This window comes from Sinohyriopsis cumingii, chromosome 8 (assembly GCF_028554795.1).
Source record: "Sinohyriopsis cumingii isolate HCF-2022 chromosome 8, ASM2855479v2, whole genome shotgun sequence".
NCBI lineage: Eukaryota > Metazoa > Mollusca > Bivalvia > Unionida > Unionidae > Sinohyriopsis > Sinohyriopsis cumingii.
The window spans coordinates 72,472,008-72,492,430 of NC_142968.1; the positions used below are offsets into that span (position 1 = coordinate 72,472,008).

Below are 20,423 nucleotides of genomic sequence, written 5' to 3' on the forward strand. Positions count from 1 at the left end.
ATTTGCATTGATTGTCACACAGTGGAAAGGTCAGTACTGAGAAACAAATGTAGAGAACATATAGTAAAATTAATTGTGTACTATGTCCTAATAGGTCTTTTTCGGTTCTTCGAACGACACATTCGAATGACACATTTTGTCCAAGGGTATATAGCTGTACCGGCGCCACAAAAACTTAAATGAAGAAAGTCATACTTTCTGATGCAAATGCATGCAAAGGAATGAAAATCAGTAAATATAAACCAATGTATGATAACGTTAGATATATTTGGGTTACGTCATACTATTTGAAAAAGGTAAATAAGAAGGTATGAATGAAATATATACCACAAAGACATCAAATATATAAGATGAGTGCGCTCGTAAATCACGGAACTGTAAGTTGGTTATAGCTGAAGAAAATTAATAAACTTGTAAAGTTGCATATGAAGAGATGTCATGAAATTGTCTTTACTAGCAGGACAGAGACAGAAAATAGACAGATAGACGGACATATAGATTGAGTGAGGCGGTGGAGAGAGTACACTAAAGGCAAATACAGAGCACGTGACCAAGAACAACGTTTACATGTCAGTGAAGTATGAACGTAAAGTAACAAGAAACATATTATTAGTCGTGGTGAAATGGTTTTAACTTGAATGGCAGGAGCCGTATCAGGTATAGGAACGTTCAATAACGTCAATTGTATCCAAAACGAAAAACCATCACTCTGAGAAAGGCAAGTTTCCACAAACGGTTCTTTAGAACTCTGACCAACGAATATCACAGACGATATAAATAGACCCACTGCACAACTAATAGTCTGCAGATGAAGAGAAAACAAAAGATACATGGATCCAGAAATGTTATGCTTTGATGTGAACTACAATAAAAGGAATTTTTGCAGGAAACATTAAATATCAGCTTGGGCAAGTACAGGGTGATACTAGACGAATTTTGAAATGAAAATGATTTTGGATGTAAAAACCAACATAATAATACCTACATTATTGAAAAGCATTCCGAAAATAATACTATAGATGTCTGTAGACATATCACCAGTTAACGATTTAATTAGGCTTGGTTTAATAAAATTATACGTATCTACATTATTTAAGCATTTCTAATTAGTTCTAACACACGATGTAAAGAGTAGACACTGTATTCAACATACGATGTTATATTTTTCTTTTAATAGTATGCATTTCATTCTCCCCATACATTTTCTGGATCCCATTCAGCCTTGATCTAAGATACCCAGGGTAGTAGTGTATCCAGATAGATAGACAGATAGATAGATAGAGAGAGAGAGAGAGAGAGAGAGAGAGAGAGAGAGAGAGAGAGAGAGAGAGAGAGAGAGAGAGTGAGAGAGAGGGAGTTACAAGTATACATCAAAAAGAATGGACTGTGCTATCCCAGTATCTAACAGGAGGATACTTGATATTAACATACATACATACATACATACATACATACATACATGTGTTTGTATGTATGTATGCATGTATGTATGCATGTATGTATGTATATTGTTATGTATATTTAATTTACTTGTTTGTTTGTTAGTTAAATTCTTTTTTTTCATTACATATAATTGTAATGTAACATTGATTGCTGGACTTGACCTTGTCTAAAATTTAGTTCATTTCTGCTTGACCTGATTGACTTTCTTTATTGTTTCAAATTTCATTTAAGTAAACAACTCACAATAGCTTCATCATTCTCTACATGTTCGAACTTATTTTCAGGAGTATTAATCAGGTAAACAAAGAGGCGTTAATATGTTGATCAGGGTCATGGTTATGGAGATTTCTAAGTGAATTTCTTACGCTTCTGAGTTGTAAAGAAAGAAGGCTCATGATGTCATTGTAGAAGGTTATTTTCCATTAGGTGATAGCTTTTGTTAGAAAATACTAATTGTGACCTAAGGTCAAGCAGAGAACTATATTATTTTGTGACTGTGAGGATTTTACCAGTCGTATTTTAACATCTAGCACTTTAAGTTGTATTAGGTTGTGTTATGTTTTTACCAATCTGGGCTGAATATTTTCTTCAAATTATTGAATTCAAGTGATTATTTTCTCTGGAAATACAAAACTGTTCTGATAAAATTATTGGATAAAGACATTTATTGGACGTTTTACTGAATTCAAAACCGAAATAATATTTATGCGATTCACCAAGAGACAATTGAAACACCTACACTTCGCAGAATATATCAGATACGTCATCGCATTCAGTTTTGATCTCTTTGGGACTAGAACTGATTGTTATTCAGGACTTGTCTATTACTCGGACTTGTGTCTTTAATTATTGGACTATTTTTGGATATAATTCGCAATACTCCTTTATCACTTTGTATTCGAAGGAAATAAATTATGTTTTAAATTTTACAACACTTGTTGTCTTCAATCTATTTTGTGTGTTTTTTTTTATAGCATATACTCCAAACAATGTATATATATATATATATATATATATATATATATATATATATATATATATATACATCGAGTGATATATCATTGATACAACGTACTTGAAATACATATATTTTATTTATATCACATACAAAATATCACATACAAATACATGTTTGCCCTTTAAACGGAGGTAAGAATTACTTCATGTCCGATACAGCATGTTGTTTTATGACTTTTGTTCCTATTCACAATCACGTTTGAACATTGATAAGTTGATTTTCTTTTATTAGTTTCTTTCTTTCTTCACATTGATTAAATCAATATAATACACACTTAGGATTTAAACATGAAATATGAGTTTAATGAAGAAATATAGCACTGTAAACATATGGTTAGCTATGCCATTCACATGAACGCTTAGCCATTCAGGGTACCGGCGCATGTAAATTAAACTGGAATAAGCGAAACGATAAACCAACAAGAGGCCATTCAAATAATTGTATATATTTACAGTTGATAAGTCATTATTCTGCTATATAGTAACAGTACCACCGACCATAACTGCTATCTATCACTCTCCCTGGTCGGTTTTGCTTTAAAACTCTCTCTCTCTCTCTCTCTCTCTCTCACACACACACACACACACACACACACACACACACACACACACACACACTTTGGTTTGACTTTATACTTCTCTCTCTCTCACTCGTCCGTTTGACTTTAAACATCTCTCTTTGCCTCTCTTTTTCTCTGTCTGTCTGTCTGTCTGTCTGTCTGTCTGTCTGTCTCTCTCTCTCTCTCTCTCTCTCATTCTTTGGTCGGTTTGATTTAATTTTTACCATCATTTCAGAGACATCATGGGACGCCAAAACCAAAATTTGTTTTATGCTCATGATTTCCTAGATTTTAGGACTTATCTTGGTATGATGGTAAAGAGAGAGAGAGAGAGAGAGATTTTCAGAACATTATAATCTATTTAAGAACATCAACAGCAAGAAATTTAATACATCACAGTATGTGAACCACGTAATCGAGTAATTCACCGTATTATATCGGCATGGTTTGTAACTTTGTATTATTGGTAAACATTGTAGGTAAATTCCAAGGAAAGTGCACACACATGTCGTTACGACAGATCATATTCTTGTAGGTTACTTGGTGTAATGTCTATTTCAAGGTTTTAATCTAGCCCAAATTCTGTTTCTCTCTCACTCCACATTTCTCTCAAGGTTGTCAGTTATGCGTGAGAGGGGAGTGGGGGCAGAAAACAGAAAGGATTGCAATGAAAATGTGTACTACATTAAATTCATTTAGAAAACAGCAATTATGAATAAAAAAATTCCATACGTCACTAATGATCAATGTGTGGAAATTGATCATTGATCTAGAATCAACTTCACTCGGGCGCGAGAATGTCTATATATGCGTATTATTGCGCCATGAACGGATGACAATTCGATATACCAATAGTATTTGTATCTCATATTTCATTGTACCAACACTTTAAATGCCGTGTTATTTTTTATGTAAGTGCTATGTATGTATGTATGTATGTATGTATGCATGCATGCATGTATGTATGTATGTATGTATGTATGTATGTATGTATGTATGTATGTATGTATGCATGCATGCATGCATGTATGTATGTATGTATGTATGTATGTATGTATGTATGTATGTATGTATGTATGTATGTATGTATGTTTGTATACATGTATGTATGCATGCATGCATGGATAGATAGATAGATAGATAGATAGATAGATAGATAGATAGATAGATAGATAGATAGATAGATAAATAGATCTTGTTTTTTCATCAGGCAGGTATGTGATTTAGGACTGAATCGTACATCGCTTTTTGTGCAGACAAGAAACGAGCTGCGTAATTTGAAAGAGCGTGGTTTTCTGAATGTGTTTTTTGATTGCTTTTAATGATCTTTTTATTGAATGTTACATACCTAATTACACACGTTTTGTGTGAAGAAAAAAAATCTTTCATACGTCATAATATATATTAGGCTATTCATGGTTTATTTTGTTCTTATCGAGATGACATTTAAAATGTTTACTTTGAAATTTAATGTTGTATTTCATACGTCATAATATATATTAGGCTATTCATGGTTTATTTTGTTCTTATGAAGATGACATTTAAAATGCTTACGTGCAAATTTAAATGTTGTGTTTTTAAAATCTTATCAGATATCACTTTTCATAATTGCTATAATTAAACAAGTATGTTTTGACGCCCTTGCGTATTGCGCTTTGAACGTACAGTTGTTTTCCTACATCCGTAACATTCATTGGTTGAAACCTGTTACAAAAGTACTATAAAAGACAGCTTTAATAAGCAGCATCATAATTATAGAAGATCCAGAGAAAACGGTCGTTATTGCAATCACAGACAAAATGAAGATTGATGCAGCTGTTATTCCGCTAATTTTGTCAATGTTGTCCACAACTTATTGTGCAGTGTCAACAGGTAACTCTTTCCACATTGAATCTGCCTTCATCTCAAGAATTCTATGATCGGTACATGTGTACACCTAATTAATATGAATTAGAAGTTTTAAATAAGTCAGTCTAAATTCAGCTCTTAATAAATTATTTGAACTTTATATACATACGGTACTTTAATTTGTGTATAATTTCATTGATAACTAAAAAGCATGTACATGTGAAGCCATTTAATCTGAATCTCATTATTCTACTTTCGATTTCTAGACGAAAGCGATTTTTATAGGCGTAGAAAAGATAAACGTCAAAATCAGATTTCGTAAATATCTTTCTTCCAAAAGAGAGTAAGAGAAACTATTTGCGGAAGCAAAAGAGTCACTGTGAAATTAGTACTAATTGTGTCTACCATGAATCTGAATGTATATTTAATATATAGGCGTGAAAAATCCGATATATTGTAGCATTTACTGTGACAATGACAATGTCGATTAGAATTTTTGGCAATTACTATGACAATGACAATGTCGATTAGAATTAAAGGCAATTACTGTGACAATGACAATATCTATTAGAATTACAGGCAATTACTTTGACAATGACAATATCAATTAGAATTACAGTAACATCATTAGCTAAGAATTTATTGAGTAATAACCTACTACACGAGCGCCTCGATAAACATAGGCACATTCAGTGTTAAGTTGCAATCTGACGTTAAAATAATATATTGAGAGAGAGAGAGAGAGAGAGAGAGAGGGAGAGAGAGGCAGAGATCAGAGACAGAAGAGTGTCAATATTTGGTAACAATATATTGATTTTGATGTTTTCCTAAACTTGCTTTTACTTTGAAAATCATAGTAAAGAAAGAAACATAGTTAACAGACAATGTTAACCTCTTTGATGTAGATACGTGAATACAAGTTTTCGTCTATAACATTAGATTGACAAATGATGAAAGATGTGTTTAGCTCAAATCCGAAGATAATCTATATACAATGACTATGCCATAGTCATCTTCTCCTTGTAGGCATCAAACGGAGCAAAATGCTTTCAACAGCTGGTATTTTATTGTATATTCATCTTTCAATCCGTTGGTCATGAAAAAATATTAAAAGCGTACAGTCGATTGGCTGAATTATAAAGGAAGGTCAATGTTTAGAAATATCCAACATTTAGATACACTTTAAAATGTCGGTATTGATGAGCATTCCCATAATTCGATGTGCACGCAACAATGTATTGCAGCATGGTATCATGCAATCATTTCCTAAACAACAAATTAAGCAGTTTTCATTGTCTATGTTTTGTGTGATCTACAATTATCTCATCCATTTTCTTCCATATCGTGATAATGCGTGATTTTCAATACGCCACTTTAAATTTGTTAAGACAACCAGTCTGTTAGTCACTTATATGACAATACTCGTGCATAGAATACATCCAGAATGGACATAAGATGTCTAATGACTTCATATATATCATGTTTTCAAATATGCTGTGGTTACTCATTGATGCACGCGATGTGATCCTGATTTCAACATCCGGTTTGTTCAGTCTTTGCCCAATTTCTTTTTCTTAGAGCCTAAAAAAGTGAATTAGTTTGTATTGTCCTTTATATCGTCATCTTGCAAAGCATATACAATGTAAACTCCCATTTATATGTACACTTTAGTTTTTGCTATTCGTTTAAATCTTTCAGAAGATATGAGTTTTATTATACTCGTTATCATTTTCAGTGTTTAATGTCCCATCTTTCAGTTCAAAGTCTGCATTTTGTTCTCATTAGACGCGAACCATTGCTATTCTCCATCACCGGTTCAATGCATGTCGCCAAATATGATTTTGTTCATATATGATGCTTACATGTACAACATTCTAGTTGTGAGTGTCATTGTGTAACGGAATATCTAAAAGGATAGGTGATCCTTTGATACAATTGACAAACTACTTTTACATTCTGTGGTTTTTAATGCTAAGATATTTTAATAACTTCAAAGCAAATTTCACTAATTTTTAAATCGTATTTACACCGTTCTTAAAGTGTGATACTTTTACAAATTTTCTGAATTGCAGTGGTGTCTCCAACCCTCAGTGGCTTGTTGAATTTTATACGCATTTGTTTCTGGAACTTTTCAATTGTCATTAGACTTTAAAGCGTGTCGGGTAATCGCAGACAAATGTTTCCTCAATTTCCTCTTTTCCTCTGATATTAATTTCCACCTTGTATTTTCATTTAATGATGAAGGTTTAGCTCACAAAGTATATATATATATATATATATATATATATATATATATATATATATACATACATACATACATATATATATATGTGTGTGTGTGTGTGTGCTTTTAATATTACTGCTGTCATCATTTTTGAAGAAAAATGTATTTTTTTTATATTCGATTTTGATGTTAAAATGTTACTGAGAGTAATTCATCTATTCTCTTTACTTATGGTGTAAATGTTCTGTAAATTCGTTTTGTAAGTTGGTCAGTTCAGTTGTGCGGATCTATCTTCCTATTCTAACTCTATACTTGTTCATCTTTGTTTTCTTGGTTGTCTCAGTGTACCGTCTTCATTTATTATTTTTAGTGGTCGTAGTAGTAGTAATACTAGTAGCAGTAGTAGTAGTAGAGATGGTGTTGTTGGTGTTGTAAGCGAATAGTGTCAACCGTCATGTCAGTTCATATATGTACATGCTAGTTTAAGGTGTTTCTTATAGTTTACATAAAAACTTTATTATTAGTTAATTTTCAGATGCAAGCATTTACGTTTCTAAAAATGCTTATATATAAACCTACAACTATGACAATACTCGCAAATGTTTCATTCATGTATTTATTCTTTAGTTCACGCTTCCTTCCCCATCACATATACAATAACATTAAAATAGACCCAATTATATATAATCGATGTTATGTCTTTTCCATATCTTTAATGTTCAACATTTATTTAAATTAACTATCTGCTTTATTTCCCACGTACCTTGGATAAAGCACACTAAGGGGAATGAAACAGTTATTCCTTAAAAATTGTGAATTACTTTTTGTTAGCTAAATTTGACTGCTGTATCCGGGATCAGATGAAAATTTCCCTCCAAGGTAATGTTCCGGTGGTATCAGGAAGCGTCCCATTTGTCAACGTTATGGAAACAACAAACGGGAGTGACAAGTCGGTCTGCGATACAAAGATATTATTGAATGCCACCTTCCTAAAGTACAGCCTCAATGACACATGCCAGGGCTGCACGAACATACCAAAATGTGGCAACAAAATGCTGAGAATTGACCTCCAGTTGGAGTCCATCAAGACACTGTTTTCCTTCCATGTTGGTGACAGTAGAACCAACAATGGATATCGTGAGTATATTTTATTTTAGAGATATAGTCCACGCACCGAAGATGATACAGGCTCTTAACCTGATTTTCAATATGAACATTCATATGGGGCTCATACGTTATATACAGCTCCACTAGCTGATATAGGTATATTTTAAAATATATAATTATATAATAGTCATTATAACCTGTGTACTATTGAATTAACCTTTTTGATAATCTACGGATTAAATGTGCAATAAGTTTATATATATATATATATATATATATATATATATATATATATATATATATATATATAGGTAGATAGATAGATAGATAGATATAGACAGATAGATAGATAAAAAGGGAAAAATCAGTGTCACCTTGTGTGAACTATACAATACTTTCACAGACACAGAAATTAAGATGTTTTTAATGTTTAAATTTAGCACTTAGAAGCAAACCTATCTAGAATAATAAAAATGTCTGAACTAATGCCAATAACACACGATAACTGTATAAAAAGCAACGTGTCATGGAAGTACCTGTTATACATGACTGCGTCAAACGAGGTGTGATTTATGCAACATAACCATTGGTTTAAATTGCTTCCGATGACCTACTAATTTACATCTTTGATAAGAAATGAATCGGGGTCAAGAAGTGATAAGAAAAGTACCGTATAAAAGAAGACGATATATATAAAATGCATCATCAAGTGAATGATAACGTTTTCGCAACTTTGAATATTATATTTTATATTGTTATATCAGATATGAAAGATTCCTTGGGTTGAAACATTCATTAAGTTATTCTAGCTCTTTTTCCAGTATATCCTTACAAAAAACTAAAAAGTGTCTACACTCGCTCTTTTCTACTTAGATGAGCGTATTGTGCATCATTAAATGTATTTCTAGTAAACTAAAAGCAAAGAGCACATGTATCTCAGATGAAATAAATCATTTGGCCTGAGTCCCTACTTTACTCCATTGGTAGTATGTATTACCTTTCAAACGTTAAGGCAATACATTGTATTTTTAAGCACAACGCGTGTCTCCTAATGCCAGACTGGAAAAAATTTACCAAGTTGAAAGATACTCACTTATTCGAAACCAGATATCGCTATCACATGCAATTTGTATATTTATATTTTCCTTCATTGCTTTAGGACAGGGAATGAGAAGTATTGCGGCTGTCCTATTTACATCCATCAATCTGTGTAATAAATAAATGTCACAAATTAATAATCCAAATCCTAAAGTGTTTCCAATAGCAAGCAAAATATTTGAGGTGAAGATAGGTAAAATGGAACTAACCTACCAGTAAAATTATACCATGTTAAACATTAACCGTTCGTTTACTGATTTGAAACGCTAGCACAAGAAAGAATCACAGTTATAACCATTCTTTACCCCCAAAGGTGTGTTTTCTTTGATCATGTCAATATATTTTACAAAGAAAACGTTTATTAGCAATGTTTAAAATAAACATGACAACGGTTGTATCAAAATGAATTTATGGTTGAATTTGTATTTCTTCTGCAGAAGGTGATGCGAGCACACAACAGAATGATGCAGAGTTTCATTCTCTAGGGTACCAACACCTTCTGTACGGCAGTGACAAATGCCCAACTTTGGATCTGATCATGAGCGGTCTGCTGAGTACCACTGTTACTTCGGTCACCATCTTTGTCGGGAACGAGTATATCCGGGTCACTAATAACCAGGGTTACGTTTACGAGCTCTGCTCAAAATGTTTATTTGCTCTTAATGGACAGTCTGATTCGGAGGGTCCTGTAAACGAAGACATATTCATTGGTCTGAATCGAGTTATCAATAATCAGCCAGACCGTGTAGGAACAGGTGTTTGCAGTGCTGTTATTAGCTGGGCATGTCCATGGGGCTGTTAGGATCCACATAATACCGTAAACTGGCTCTGCTGTTTTGCATTCTTTCAACTAATGCTCTTTGAAATTAAAGTAATGAACCATGCATATATTTGCAGAAGCCGTTGATTTAATGTCAACTAATTGCCTAAAGATCATATTCAACTCGAATGATAAATTTCTTCCAAAAAGGCAATTGTTACCTAACATAAATTAATGTTCTGCTTTCCAAAGGTAAGGTCTTTACACCGTCTTTTCCTGATAAACCTATCAAACTTTGCTTCTGCAATGTATCTCTCATATAGAACGTTTAAATTTCTAACAACTTTTGTTACCTGTACACACCTGGTCTGTATATTTGTTACCTATGAACGAAGAAAAAAAAGTAGCTTGGACAGTTCAGGTTGGTTATTCAATGTGCCATGACGAAATCAATTCCGCAGCAAATTTCAAGCCATTGCATAATCAGGACACATTCGTATTTCCCTGAATACTGAATCAAACGGTCTCGGCTTTTTTTTTAAACTGATGTTTGACGCTGCTAAGTAAATGGTTTTATTGGGTTCTTTGTATTTATAAAAATCCCTGCAACATTCTCCTTACACACTTTTTATATTATGTAAGTCTGCAACGTTGCTGTGTAAACTTCAATGAGAAAACGCTGTCAATTAAAACTATTAATTGCACTATCTTGTGTTTGTTATTCATTCATCTTTGCAAATGAAAATAAGAACAAATTGGTCAATACGAAAATACTGACTGTTAAGTGGTCACTAGAAAGGAGTGATATTTATAACACGAAACGAGAGCATTAAAATAAAATTATAGAATGCCGCCAACTTACCACTCTTCAGAATAGAAATGAATAATAAAGAAGAATCATCCCTTGTGTGCTTAAACAAACAGAAAAAGTAAATAAGCATTTAATGAGAAATTCAAGTTTTGATATTACCTGATTTTATTGTCAGTTACACTTCCTTTGAATTTCATTTGCTATTAATTATATTGCCTGTAACAGTAAAAACCGATCATATTGAAAGTTATTTTAGTAAAGACACGGCTATATTGAATGATATCTGACTATGCATAACTAAACTTAGTAAATGACCGTGAACCTCGTACATTTGCAAAGGCAGCAGATACCTATTCCATGTGAATTGGCTGAACGAACATCAAATAAATTTATTTTCCTATTAGGGCAGTTGATTACTTTGTCAACGAGACAAACTAACAGACAGGGTAGAGGCTAATATTTGGTCAGTCATCTAGATGTTGCGGACAATGCTGATGTACTTTTTCTGGACGATATCAAGTAACGTTGCACATAAGCATTAAATATGATCACCCCAATGAATAAGGGTATTGGCGAATACTATTCGTTGGTCAAGATTTATTTCCATCTAACAACATAAATCCACGCCTTCAAATGCAATCATTTTCATTGAAATTATCAACGAAATCAAATTGCAAATGCAGCGTAATATTTGATATCTGCCGGAACTACCCAGTCAGTTAAAATAACATAAACGTTCCAGTACCAACCAAGAATGTGAGGAAATTAAGTGAACTGAATCACGTGAATAAGCTACTGCAAATATATTTATTAATGTTGTGCTTGACATGAAATTTTCCTCTGTTATCTAACATTTTCATGCCGATGCCACAATACAGTTATCAATACAGAAGAGAACGCACAGATGTCGAACTGGAACAATTGTTTGAGATCGAGAAAGGAATGTGATTTCAAAGGCACATTTTGAGGGCTCAAGCTCTTCTCAACAAATCTCCGTCGATTTTGTACATGATCTATTACAGTTGATATATAGATAACATGCCAAATAAATATGCGAAAACTCCCAAACACTCAGGAAAACAAGTATATATTCAATCATGCAATGAATGTCCGTACATATGTGCAAAAGCTGTAGTAAGCGCGGTTGCCACTTGTATGTCGCGACACTCACACTTGTGGAATATTCAAATGTTAGGTTGTTTAATATTGCGTAATAGTTTTGCCATATTTCCTCGAACATACTTGATTAGACACTACATTAGTTTAACGCCCAATTGGAAACAACACCTACATTATCAAGAAAAAGAAGAGATCAGTTATAAGATGAGATCATGTCTTATTTAAACGCATCTCCAGACTCAGACTTTGAAAAATATATTGGCTGATTAAGGGACAACATAGCATTCAGCTAGTCAGCTAAATATATTTTTTGTTTCCTATTAGCCTTAAGCCATTTATACCGACTCTGATCCTTCTTGCATCGGTACCATCATATATATATATATATATATATATATATATATATATATATATATATATATATATATATATATATATATATATAAAGAGAGCGAAAGAGAGAGAGAGAGAGAGCGAGAGGGAGAGTATATAATCCTAAAAAAAGGAATATATACGGGTGAAAAGTATCACTTTGCAAACTTCAGCAATATATTATGTCTCTAAAATACAAAGTATTGGGAATTAAATCCCAAAATAATCAAACATTATTGACGCAGATCCCAGTGATGAAAGTTCTGAATAAACGTTAGCGGAAATCCAAATTAAATCCAAAGCTAAAGTGTTTATGTGTTGATTGTGGTCTTTATCTCGGCGTTTTACCAACAGTCTTTTGTTGAACCAACTTAATATGCTTCCAGGTTTGATTTAATTATATGTCCCAGTAAATGTAACTGTCCAGAAATATTATTTGTCACTATGTATCTCTAGGGATAAACAACCCGAATTAAATGATTTGAAGCAATACATTGCAACCCAAATGAAAACTGTGGGACACAGCGATAATGCATACTGATTCTGCTAGATTGTAAAGAATAAATGACTAATTTTCCAAGACACATTATTTATATTTTAAACTAAGACGTAAAATGAGATCCCGGAAAAGGGTAAAAAGTAACATCCAACTCTGGAAAGTCTTACTCAGGATCAAGATCAATTATGACTATATTGAAAATACAGATGAAAATGAAGCAAGAACACAAACAGCTAAATATCGAATGTATTTGGTATACCTTTGTGTCCAAAGAACCCAAATAATTACTGTTGTGGTGTATTACTATTGCACCAGCCGCTGAAAAGAAATCTGACACTAATGTATTAGATACAATCAGATATATACATGTTTCATTGCAAGCGTTCAATTACATATATCAACGGAGATTAACGTCTCTTAAGTCATGATATTCTTAAAGTAGGGCACGTAATGACCCAGCTGTTTCCTTAATATATAATCTTCGTACTTCATGTGCTGTTCCCGACCTTCTTAACGTAGCCGCGAATTTCTCAAAATCGGCTCGACGAAGTTTCTTCAACCTTTTCCTACTGTTAGAAAGGGTCGCTAATTAAATACTGTTCAAGAAGCATTGGAAGTGAAAGCATATAAATAAGGGCTTCCTTTGTGTATGGACTCTATCTCCTTGAGATACAATGTCAAGGAGGGGTCCATGTTGAAACTCTGTAAATAGGGTACGTAATGGCCCAAATGTACAAATAGGATATAGTCTTCTTTGGCATGTGTTGTATTGGACCTACTTTTCTAGCCATGCATTTCTCGCAGTAGGGTTGGCGAATTAAGTCAAACGTTTATGCTAGTAAAACGTGTCCCCAGTAAGACACTATTCAAGTGACGCTGAAATCAAAATCATTTAAGTAGTAGTACAATTAGTACAAACTATTAATACAAAATATTAACATTTGTATATTGTTCTTATATGACGCTTATAGCGTGCCCTTCATTTGATGTTTCTGCTAGAGTAAAGTCGACAGGACTACCTTGTTGAGTTGACTCTATCCCCAAAAATTAAATATCAAAGAAGACTCCATGTCAAAACTCTATAAAGAGGGGACGTAATGGCCCAAATATATAATCAATATATAATCTTCGTATGTCATTTCCTTTCCCGACCCCGTCACCAAGCATCAAATTTCTAAAAATCGGCTGGACGAACTTTCTTAACTCTTTTCCTATGCTTAGAACGTGTCACTAATTGAATCATGTTCAAGAGACGTTGGAATAAAGTCCTCTGTGTATGAGTCTACTTTGTAGAATCTACTAATACAATATATTTATATTATTGTACTCTAAATAACCGGTACCCACGGAACGCCCCTTGTTTCGCTGTTTACTTCGTTGGTAGACTAATATCTTTAAAGATGAGATATCAAAGCAGAATCCATGCCTAAACTCTATTAAAAGAGAACGTAGAGGTCAAAATATTCAGGCAAGATATACTCTTAGTACTGCATGTGTTGTTCCCGACCTCCTTCATCTAGCCGCAATTTTCTCGAAATGGGTTTGACAAATTATTTTCAAAATGTTTTCCTACTGTTAGAATGGGTCACAAATTGTGTGCTGAACAAAAGGACCTAAAATTAAATTCTGCTACGTAAGGGTTCAATTAGTACAGAATATGGACAATATCTATTCACTTTTGCGTGTTTTTCATACCCGATACCCACGGGGCGCCAATTAAATAGCTGATTCCTCTCGACGAACTTCGTCATGACTGTATTCATAGATAGACTCTATCCTTGATATAAAATATTAAAAAGAGGTCATTTTTAGATCTCTTCAAAACGCCCAGCTTTTACAGCATGTATTGTACCCGACCGCGTTAATCTAGCCAATTATTCCTCGAAATAAACTTTCCAAATTTTCTCTAACGTTTGTTACTGTTACGACGGGGATTGAAATCAAAACTCTCTAAGTAAGGGTTCAATCATTGCAAAGTTTGATTGCAAGCTGTTCATAGACTGTAAGGGTATTTAATACTGCCGGTATCCGTAAAGACCCTTCTACTCGCTTTAAGAGAACGGCATCAGCACTTATTTTGAGAGTCAACTATATCCCTACGTAGAAGATACAGAACAATGACCAATGTCAAAATCATTTTACTGGTTGACTGTTGCAAAAAGATGTGGACTGAAGAGTTAATCTCCGCATGGGCTTTGTTATACCAATCATATATTAAGGGCCGGATTCTCAGAAATAGGCTTGATTAATTTACTTTAAACCTTTAGTACTGTTAGCAGAAATATCTCACTAGATACTGTGCAATAGGTATTGTAATCAACATGTCCTGTGTAGGGGTTCGATAATTACAATATGTACAGTTGATTCTTTCATCTAACTGATTCAATTGGGGTATGTGTTTAAATCACCCACCGCACACACACACACACACACACACACACAAACACTTCCATTATGTATTTCTAATGTCTGGAAATTGGTTCAACCAATTGCTTTTAATAACGTTTACCTCTGTTGGAGCAGATCTCTAAATATAAACCGTCCACGAGACATTGAAATCAAAATCGTCCACGTTGAATTCGTCGTAAGTATTGATATAATTAATCCACAACGAGCGTGTTTGCGTACCCGTACATTGTTTCCCTAGTTCCAATGACTTCATGACATCAGTCTTGGACAACTGAAGGATTCTTACACTCTTAAAAACTCCAGGTAATTCTCCTCTAGGCAAATTATTATCCCACAAGGGAAATCTCCAAGTTTACACTGTATTAGGGAGGGGGTAGGGTCACATTTAGACTAGTCATTAGTAAACTTCGAGAATCTGAATACTAAAACGTCACGCCATGCACCAGAAAACACCACCAAAACCAAACACATAACATATCTCATTAATCCTATTTAATGTTATACCAATGTACGCATAACATTACCACTTCCTACGTATAATAAGTTATCTATCTTTATTCAGCTTTATATAGCTGGAACCAATAGAACGCTCGTAGTTCTTCAATCGGGTTTTAATAATAGCAGTGAATGTTCCGAATATCCTTCCATCGGCAATACATAAGTGATGACCAATTACTCCTTAAAGAGGAAATAAGGTATGCATATGAATAGCCGACTGAATGCGAATAAGGAGTAAGTAGCGAAATGTATGTAGAAATGGTTGAATAATTGCGATGATGTTTATACATGGTGAAAATATATGGATGGGTGGCCCTAGAACGTATACAAAATATTTTGAGATTAATAGGAAGTTATTACATCATTAATGTTTCAATTTAAACCTGATTCATCATATAAGTTTGCCTCCTTTATGGTATAATATTATTAATTTAAGTCACTTTTAAGAGCTTGACTCCAAAGCATCCTCATTCTTTGATTGCTTTCAATAAATAAATATATAACCATTTACTAATTGATCACATATTTATTGATATCATTGTTCCTATTTGAAACTGACACCATGGTTTATTAGTTGTGGAATGTTTCTTTGGTTTGACTGATAATATTTCGAATGCATGTTTGTGTTTCGTTTTAAAATGTATTGAAATTTGTTTTACTTACATTTGGATGTTGGAATTGTTTTAAGATTCATACGAATATTTCCAACAACATGCCTGTTTAGAGCAAATAAAGGTCCATCACACAGCCTATGCTAGTTCTTTTTCACTACTCGCTTTCATTGATAATATATTCTTATAGTAATGCTAGTTTATGTTGTAATTATATGTACACCTTTGAAGACTCATGTAGCTACATTAAAAGAGCGTTTTCTCAGGACTGTACTTTGTTGTTAGAGGTAACTTGACAAGGATGCATACGTTTGCATTCAAATCACTTTTATTATTAAAGGTGTAACAATACGTATAAGAATGGAATATTTACCCCTGGATGATTCCAGAGACAAGAAACAATGAATATTTTAGTTAAAGGAAAACACTAAGAACTTGTTAATGAATCTAACATTGGACTTTAATTTCATTAGCATGGACCTGATCATGAATACATTTCTGGTTTTCAATGCATACACATGACAAATTGATTGAATAATTTAATTTGACGAATAAGAATAATACAAAACTGCATTATTGTCCCCATCCGTTAATGTATTTGTTCTTGAAATATCATAAACTTAAATGTTTTGGCGAACATTTACAAGAGAAAGCCAAATTATGTAATAGTATTATGTACTATAATGTTATTATAATGTATTGATGTTATTATATTCGCTAAAACACATCCCACAGAAGATAGGCCAATGATTTAATAACAAAATGGGCTGCGTTAATACAATGTATGCATCTTATCAGGTAGCAGCTGAGGAGTGCGTGTTTTAATGATAAGTCTTGAAATATATGGGTCGTTTTAAATGGAGTGTGGGAGCAGAATATATCTTTCTAAGAAAAAAAAAAAAATTAAAATGACTTTTCCAGTTAATAATTCTTATTGATATGGCCCAGATAATAGTATTTCTTTGCGTATATAAGTTAATATTTTTTTTCTTCAGTAAGATCAAATGCCATTTGAAACAAATATATTTTTAAACAAAGATACATTTTGTACATGAATGACCAGTACCGAATTAGCTGTTTGCTTTCTCAGTAGATGTTGAAATACTCAGTTAGTTTGGAATTATTCGACATATATTATAAGCCTTATATATGTGGAAGTGATTTAAAAACTTGTTAGAAACATTTGATCTAAGAGATGATGGTGCAGTTGAGTTAAGTGCGTCTTACCGAGCATCACCATTTTCTTACTGTACTATTACTGTTTCACTTGTTTGTCTCAACAGGTTCCTTTATTTTCCATATATTGTCTACATTTTATCGAGAATCCATTTTTAAGTTTATAACTATACATGCAGCATACTTAATTAAGTTCTGACTAACCTGGCTTAATGACTGGTCAAATAATTGTGAATATTAACAGGAATGGTCAAGATTCTTAACATCTTCATATACCTTGTATTGACTCTTTACTTGATCAGAATGGACTTCACCAGGATCGTGTCTATGGAGTTGATATTTGCTGTTTAGTACATGCAAATGAGAAGCAGTCTACTTATTTCATATGACCAATAAGAAAAAGGTATTGATTAATTTTCTTTCCATGAGATAAGTTAAGGCTGTTTAAAACAATTGTCCTTATATCATCAGACTATCTCGATAAATAAAGGAGTCAATAGATACGAGGTTTGATGAGATCATGTTAGAAGAAACTCACTGCAGGGAAAAATGACAATGTGTTGTAAACATAATGGGCTGGCCTGTAATAATATTTATATGGATTGCAAGGTCCTAACCGAGAATGTATGGATTGTCTTTAAGGTTTTTGAATTATAAAGCATATTATCATATATAATAATAGATTGGATAATGCAGTTAATGAATCATAAAAACCAAAGTGTTGTTTCACTAATGAGAGCCTTAAGATAAAACCATAATACGTTGAGTTAATCTTAGATGGGCATATAAGCAGTGCTTTGTTTGATTCCGATACAACGTTAAAGTATTATGAATCTGGATCAGACCACTTCTGTAAAGACTTAAAACTTAAGCCCATTCCAAACTTTAAAACAAAAGAATCATAGAACTGTTTGATAATTTGGGAAAGAAACATATTCAAAGCTGGTAAGTAGTAAGTAGGGGTACATTACGTACGATGGGAATTAGCATTACAGACCCCCCCCCCCCCCGGGTCAGATTACGTACAATGGAAATTTAACATGGCGAAACATCGTGGGTCAGATTACGTACAATGGAAATTTAATATGGCGAAAAATCGTGGGTCACTTTACGTACAAGGGGAATTTAACATGGAACTATAGTGTGGGTCTGTCTAGCGACAAGGGAAATTAACATGGGGGAAATAGAGTTTGGGTCTGTCTAGGGACAAGGGGAATTGAACAGGGGAATAGATCGTGGGACTGTCTAGGGACAATGGGAAATTGAACATAGGGAATAGATCGTGGGACTGTCTAGGGACAATGGGAAATTTAACATTACGGAAACCCCTGGGGGATATAGCCTCAAGAGAATTTAACATATGGAAATTGAACATGGTGGGTCTGTATAGCGTCAAGGGGAATTGAACATGGTGGGATTGTCTAGGGACAATGATGGTAGAGGGTCAAACACAACAGAGACAGAAACATACATACACTAGTACAAGCGTGAGATTTATATATAAAGCATTACCAAGACCTGAAATCTTGCTGGGGTGTTCAAAAATTTGCATATTTGTAATGATGCTATAAATAGCTATAATCAAGGAAATGCTCAACGACAAAATGGATGTGACTAAAAGTAACGCTAAAATGACGAAATTGTCCCAGAATTTAAAGGAAAATAAACATATCCCCGAAAATTAAGTTACAATGGTTTAAACTAAAATGGATAAAATTAGTAACTACTTACAATATCAACTTCTGTGACGATCGTGGATAAATACCTATGTATCTATAATCAGCTGAAATTCCTATGAAATCCCACTATATATTTATAGCTCCAACTTGTGGGTTATTCCTTTGGAAAATCCCACTATCTTTTTATAGCCTCAGCTTGAGTGACGTTCCTGTGTATGAACTCTAGTATATATGTATAGCTACAAAATGTGGAAATCCCCAAGTCGATATTTATAGTCTCAAAATTTCCAGCGTCAGTGACGTCACTGTACTGAACACTAGGGGATAAATGGCAACAGCGTTGCAAGTGGCTGACCTGAATACGCGCTACTGTAGGTAGGTAGAGTGTATCTGATAGGGATAAAGTGAGTTTTATACGGACAAACAGAGACCAATAGACACACACACGAACACACACACACACACACAACGTACGCGCGCAGACACACACACACACACACACAAACACACAAACACACACACACAACGTACGCGCGCCGACATACTCACACACACACACACACACACACACACACAGAGAAAGACACAACGTACGCGCGCAGACATACTCACACACACATAAACACACACACACTATAAAATAGATAAAATTAGTAACTACTTACAAAATCAACTTGTGTGACGATCGTCGATAAACACCCATGTATCTATTTATAGCTATAATCAGCTAAAATTCCTATGAAATCCCACTATCTATTTATAGCTCCAACTTGTGGGTTATTCCTTTGGAAAATCCCACTATCTTTTCATAGCCTCAGCTTGAGTGACGTTCCTGTTTATGAACTCTAGTATATATGTATAGCTACAAAATGTGGAAATCCCCAAGTCCATATTTATAGTCTCGAAATTTCCAGCGTCAGTGACATCACTGTACTGAACACTAGGGGATAAATATCAACAGTGTTGCAAGTGGCTGACCTGAATACACGCTACTGCAGGTAGGTAGGTAGAGTGCATCTGATAGGGATAAAGTGAGTTTTATAGGGACAAACAGAGACCAATACACACACCCACACAACGTACGCGCGCAGACATACGCACACACACACACATACACACACAGAGGGAAGAGGAAAAAACAAACCCCAAATAAACTATCCACACAAACGTACGCGAACGCATACAAACCCCA

The 20,423-nt window shown here is 33.8% G+C and overlaps 1 protein-coding gene across 1 annotated transcript; it reads left to right on the forward strand.

The window, feature by feature from the left end:
• Positions 1–4,788: 4,788 nt before the first annotated feature.
• Positions 4,789–10,761, forward strand: LOC149793799 (uncharacterized). Its single transcript, XM_089966463.1, has 3 exons — positions 4,789–4,892; positions 7,924–8,229; positions 9,735–10,761. The coding sequence occupies exons 1-3, from the start codon at positions 4,820–4,822 to the stop codon at positions 10,097–10,099; spliced, it is 744 nt and encodes a 247-aa protein (XP_089822589.1). The 5' UTR covers positions 4,789–4,819; the 3' UTR covers positions 10,100–10,761.
• The last annotated feature ends 9,662 nt before the right edge of the window (positions 10,762–20,423 follow it).

Coding starts and splice junctions, on each gene's coding strand:
- LOC149793799 (XM_089966463.1), top strand. CDS start 4,820: ATGAAGATTGATGCAGCTGTTATTCCGCTAATTTTGTCAATGTTGTCC. Junction 4,893..7,923: donor TTATTGTGCAGTGTCAACAG/GTAACTCTTTCC, acceptor ACTTTTTGTTAG/CTAAATTTGACTGCTGTATC. Junction 8,230..9,734: donor TAGAACCAACAATGGATATC/GTGAGTATATTT, acceptor TTTCTTCTGCAG/AAGGTGATGCGAGCACACAA.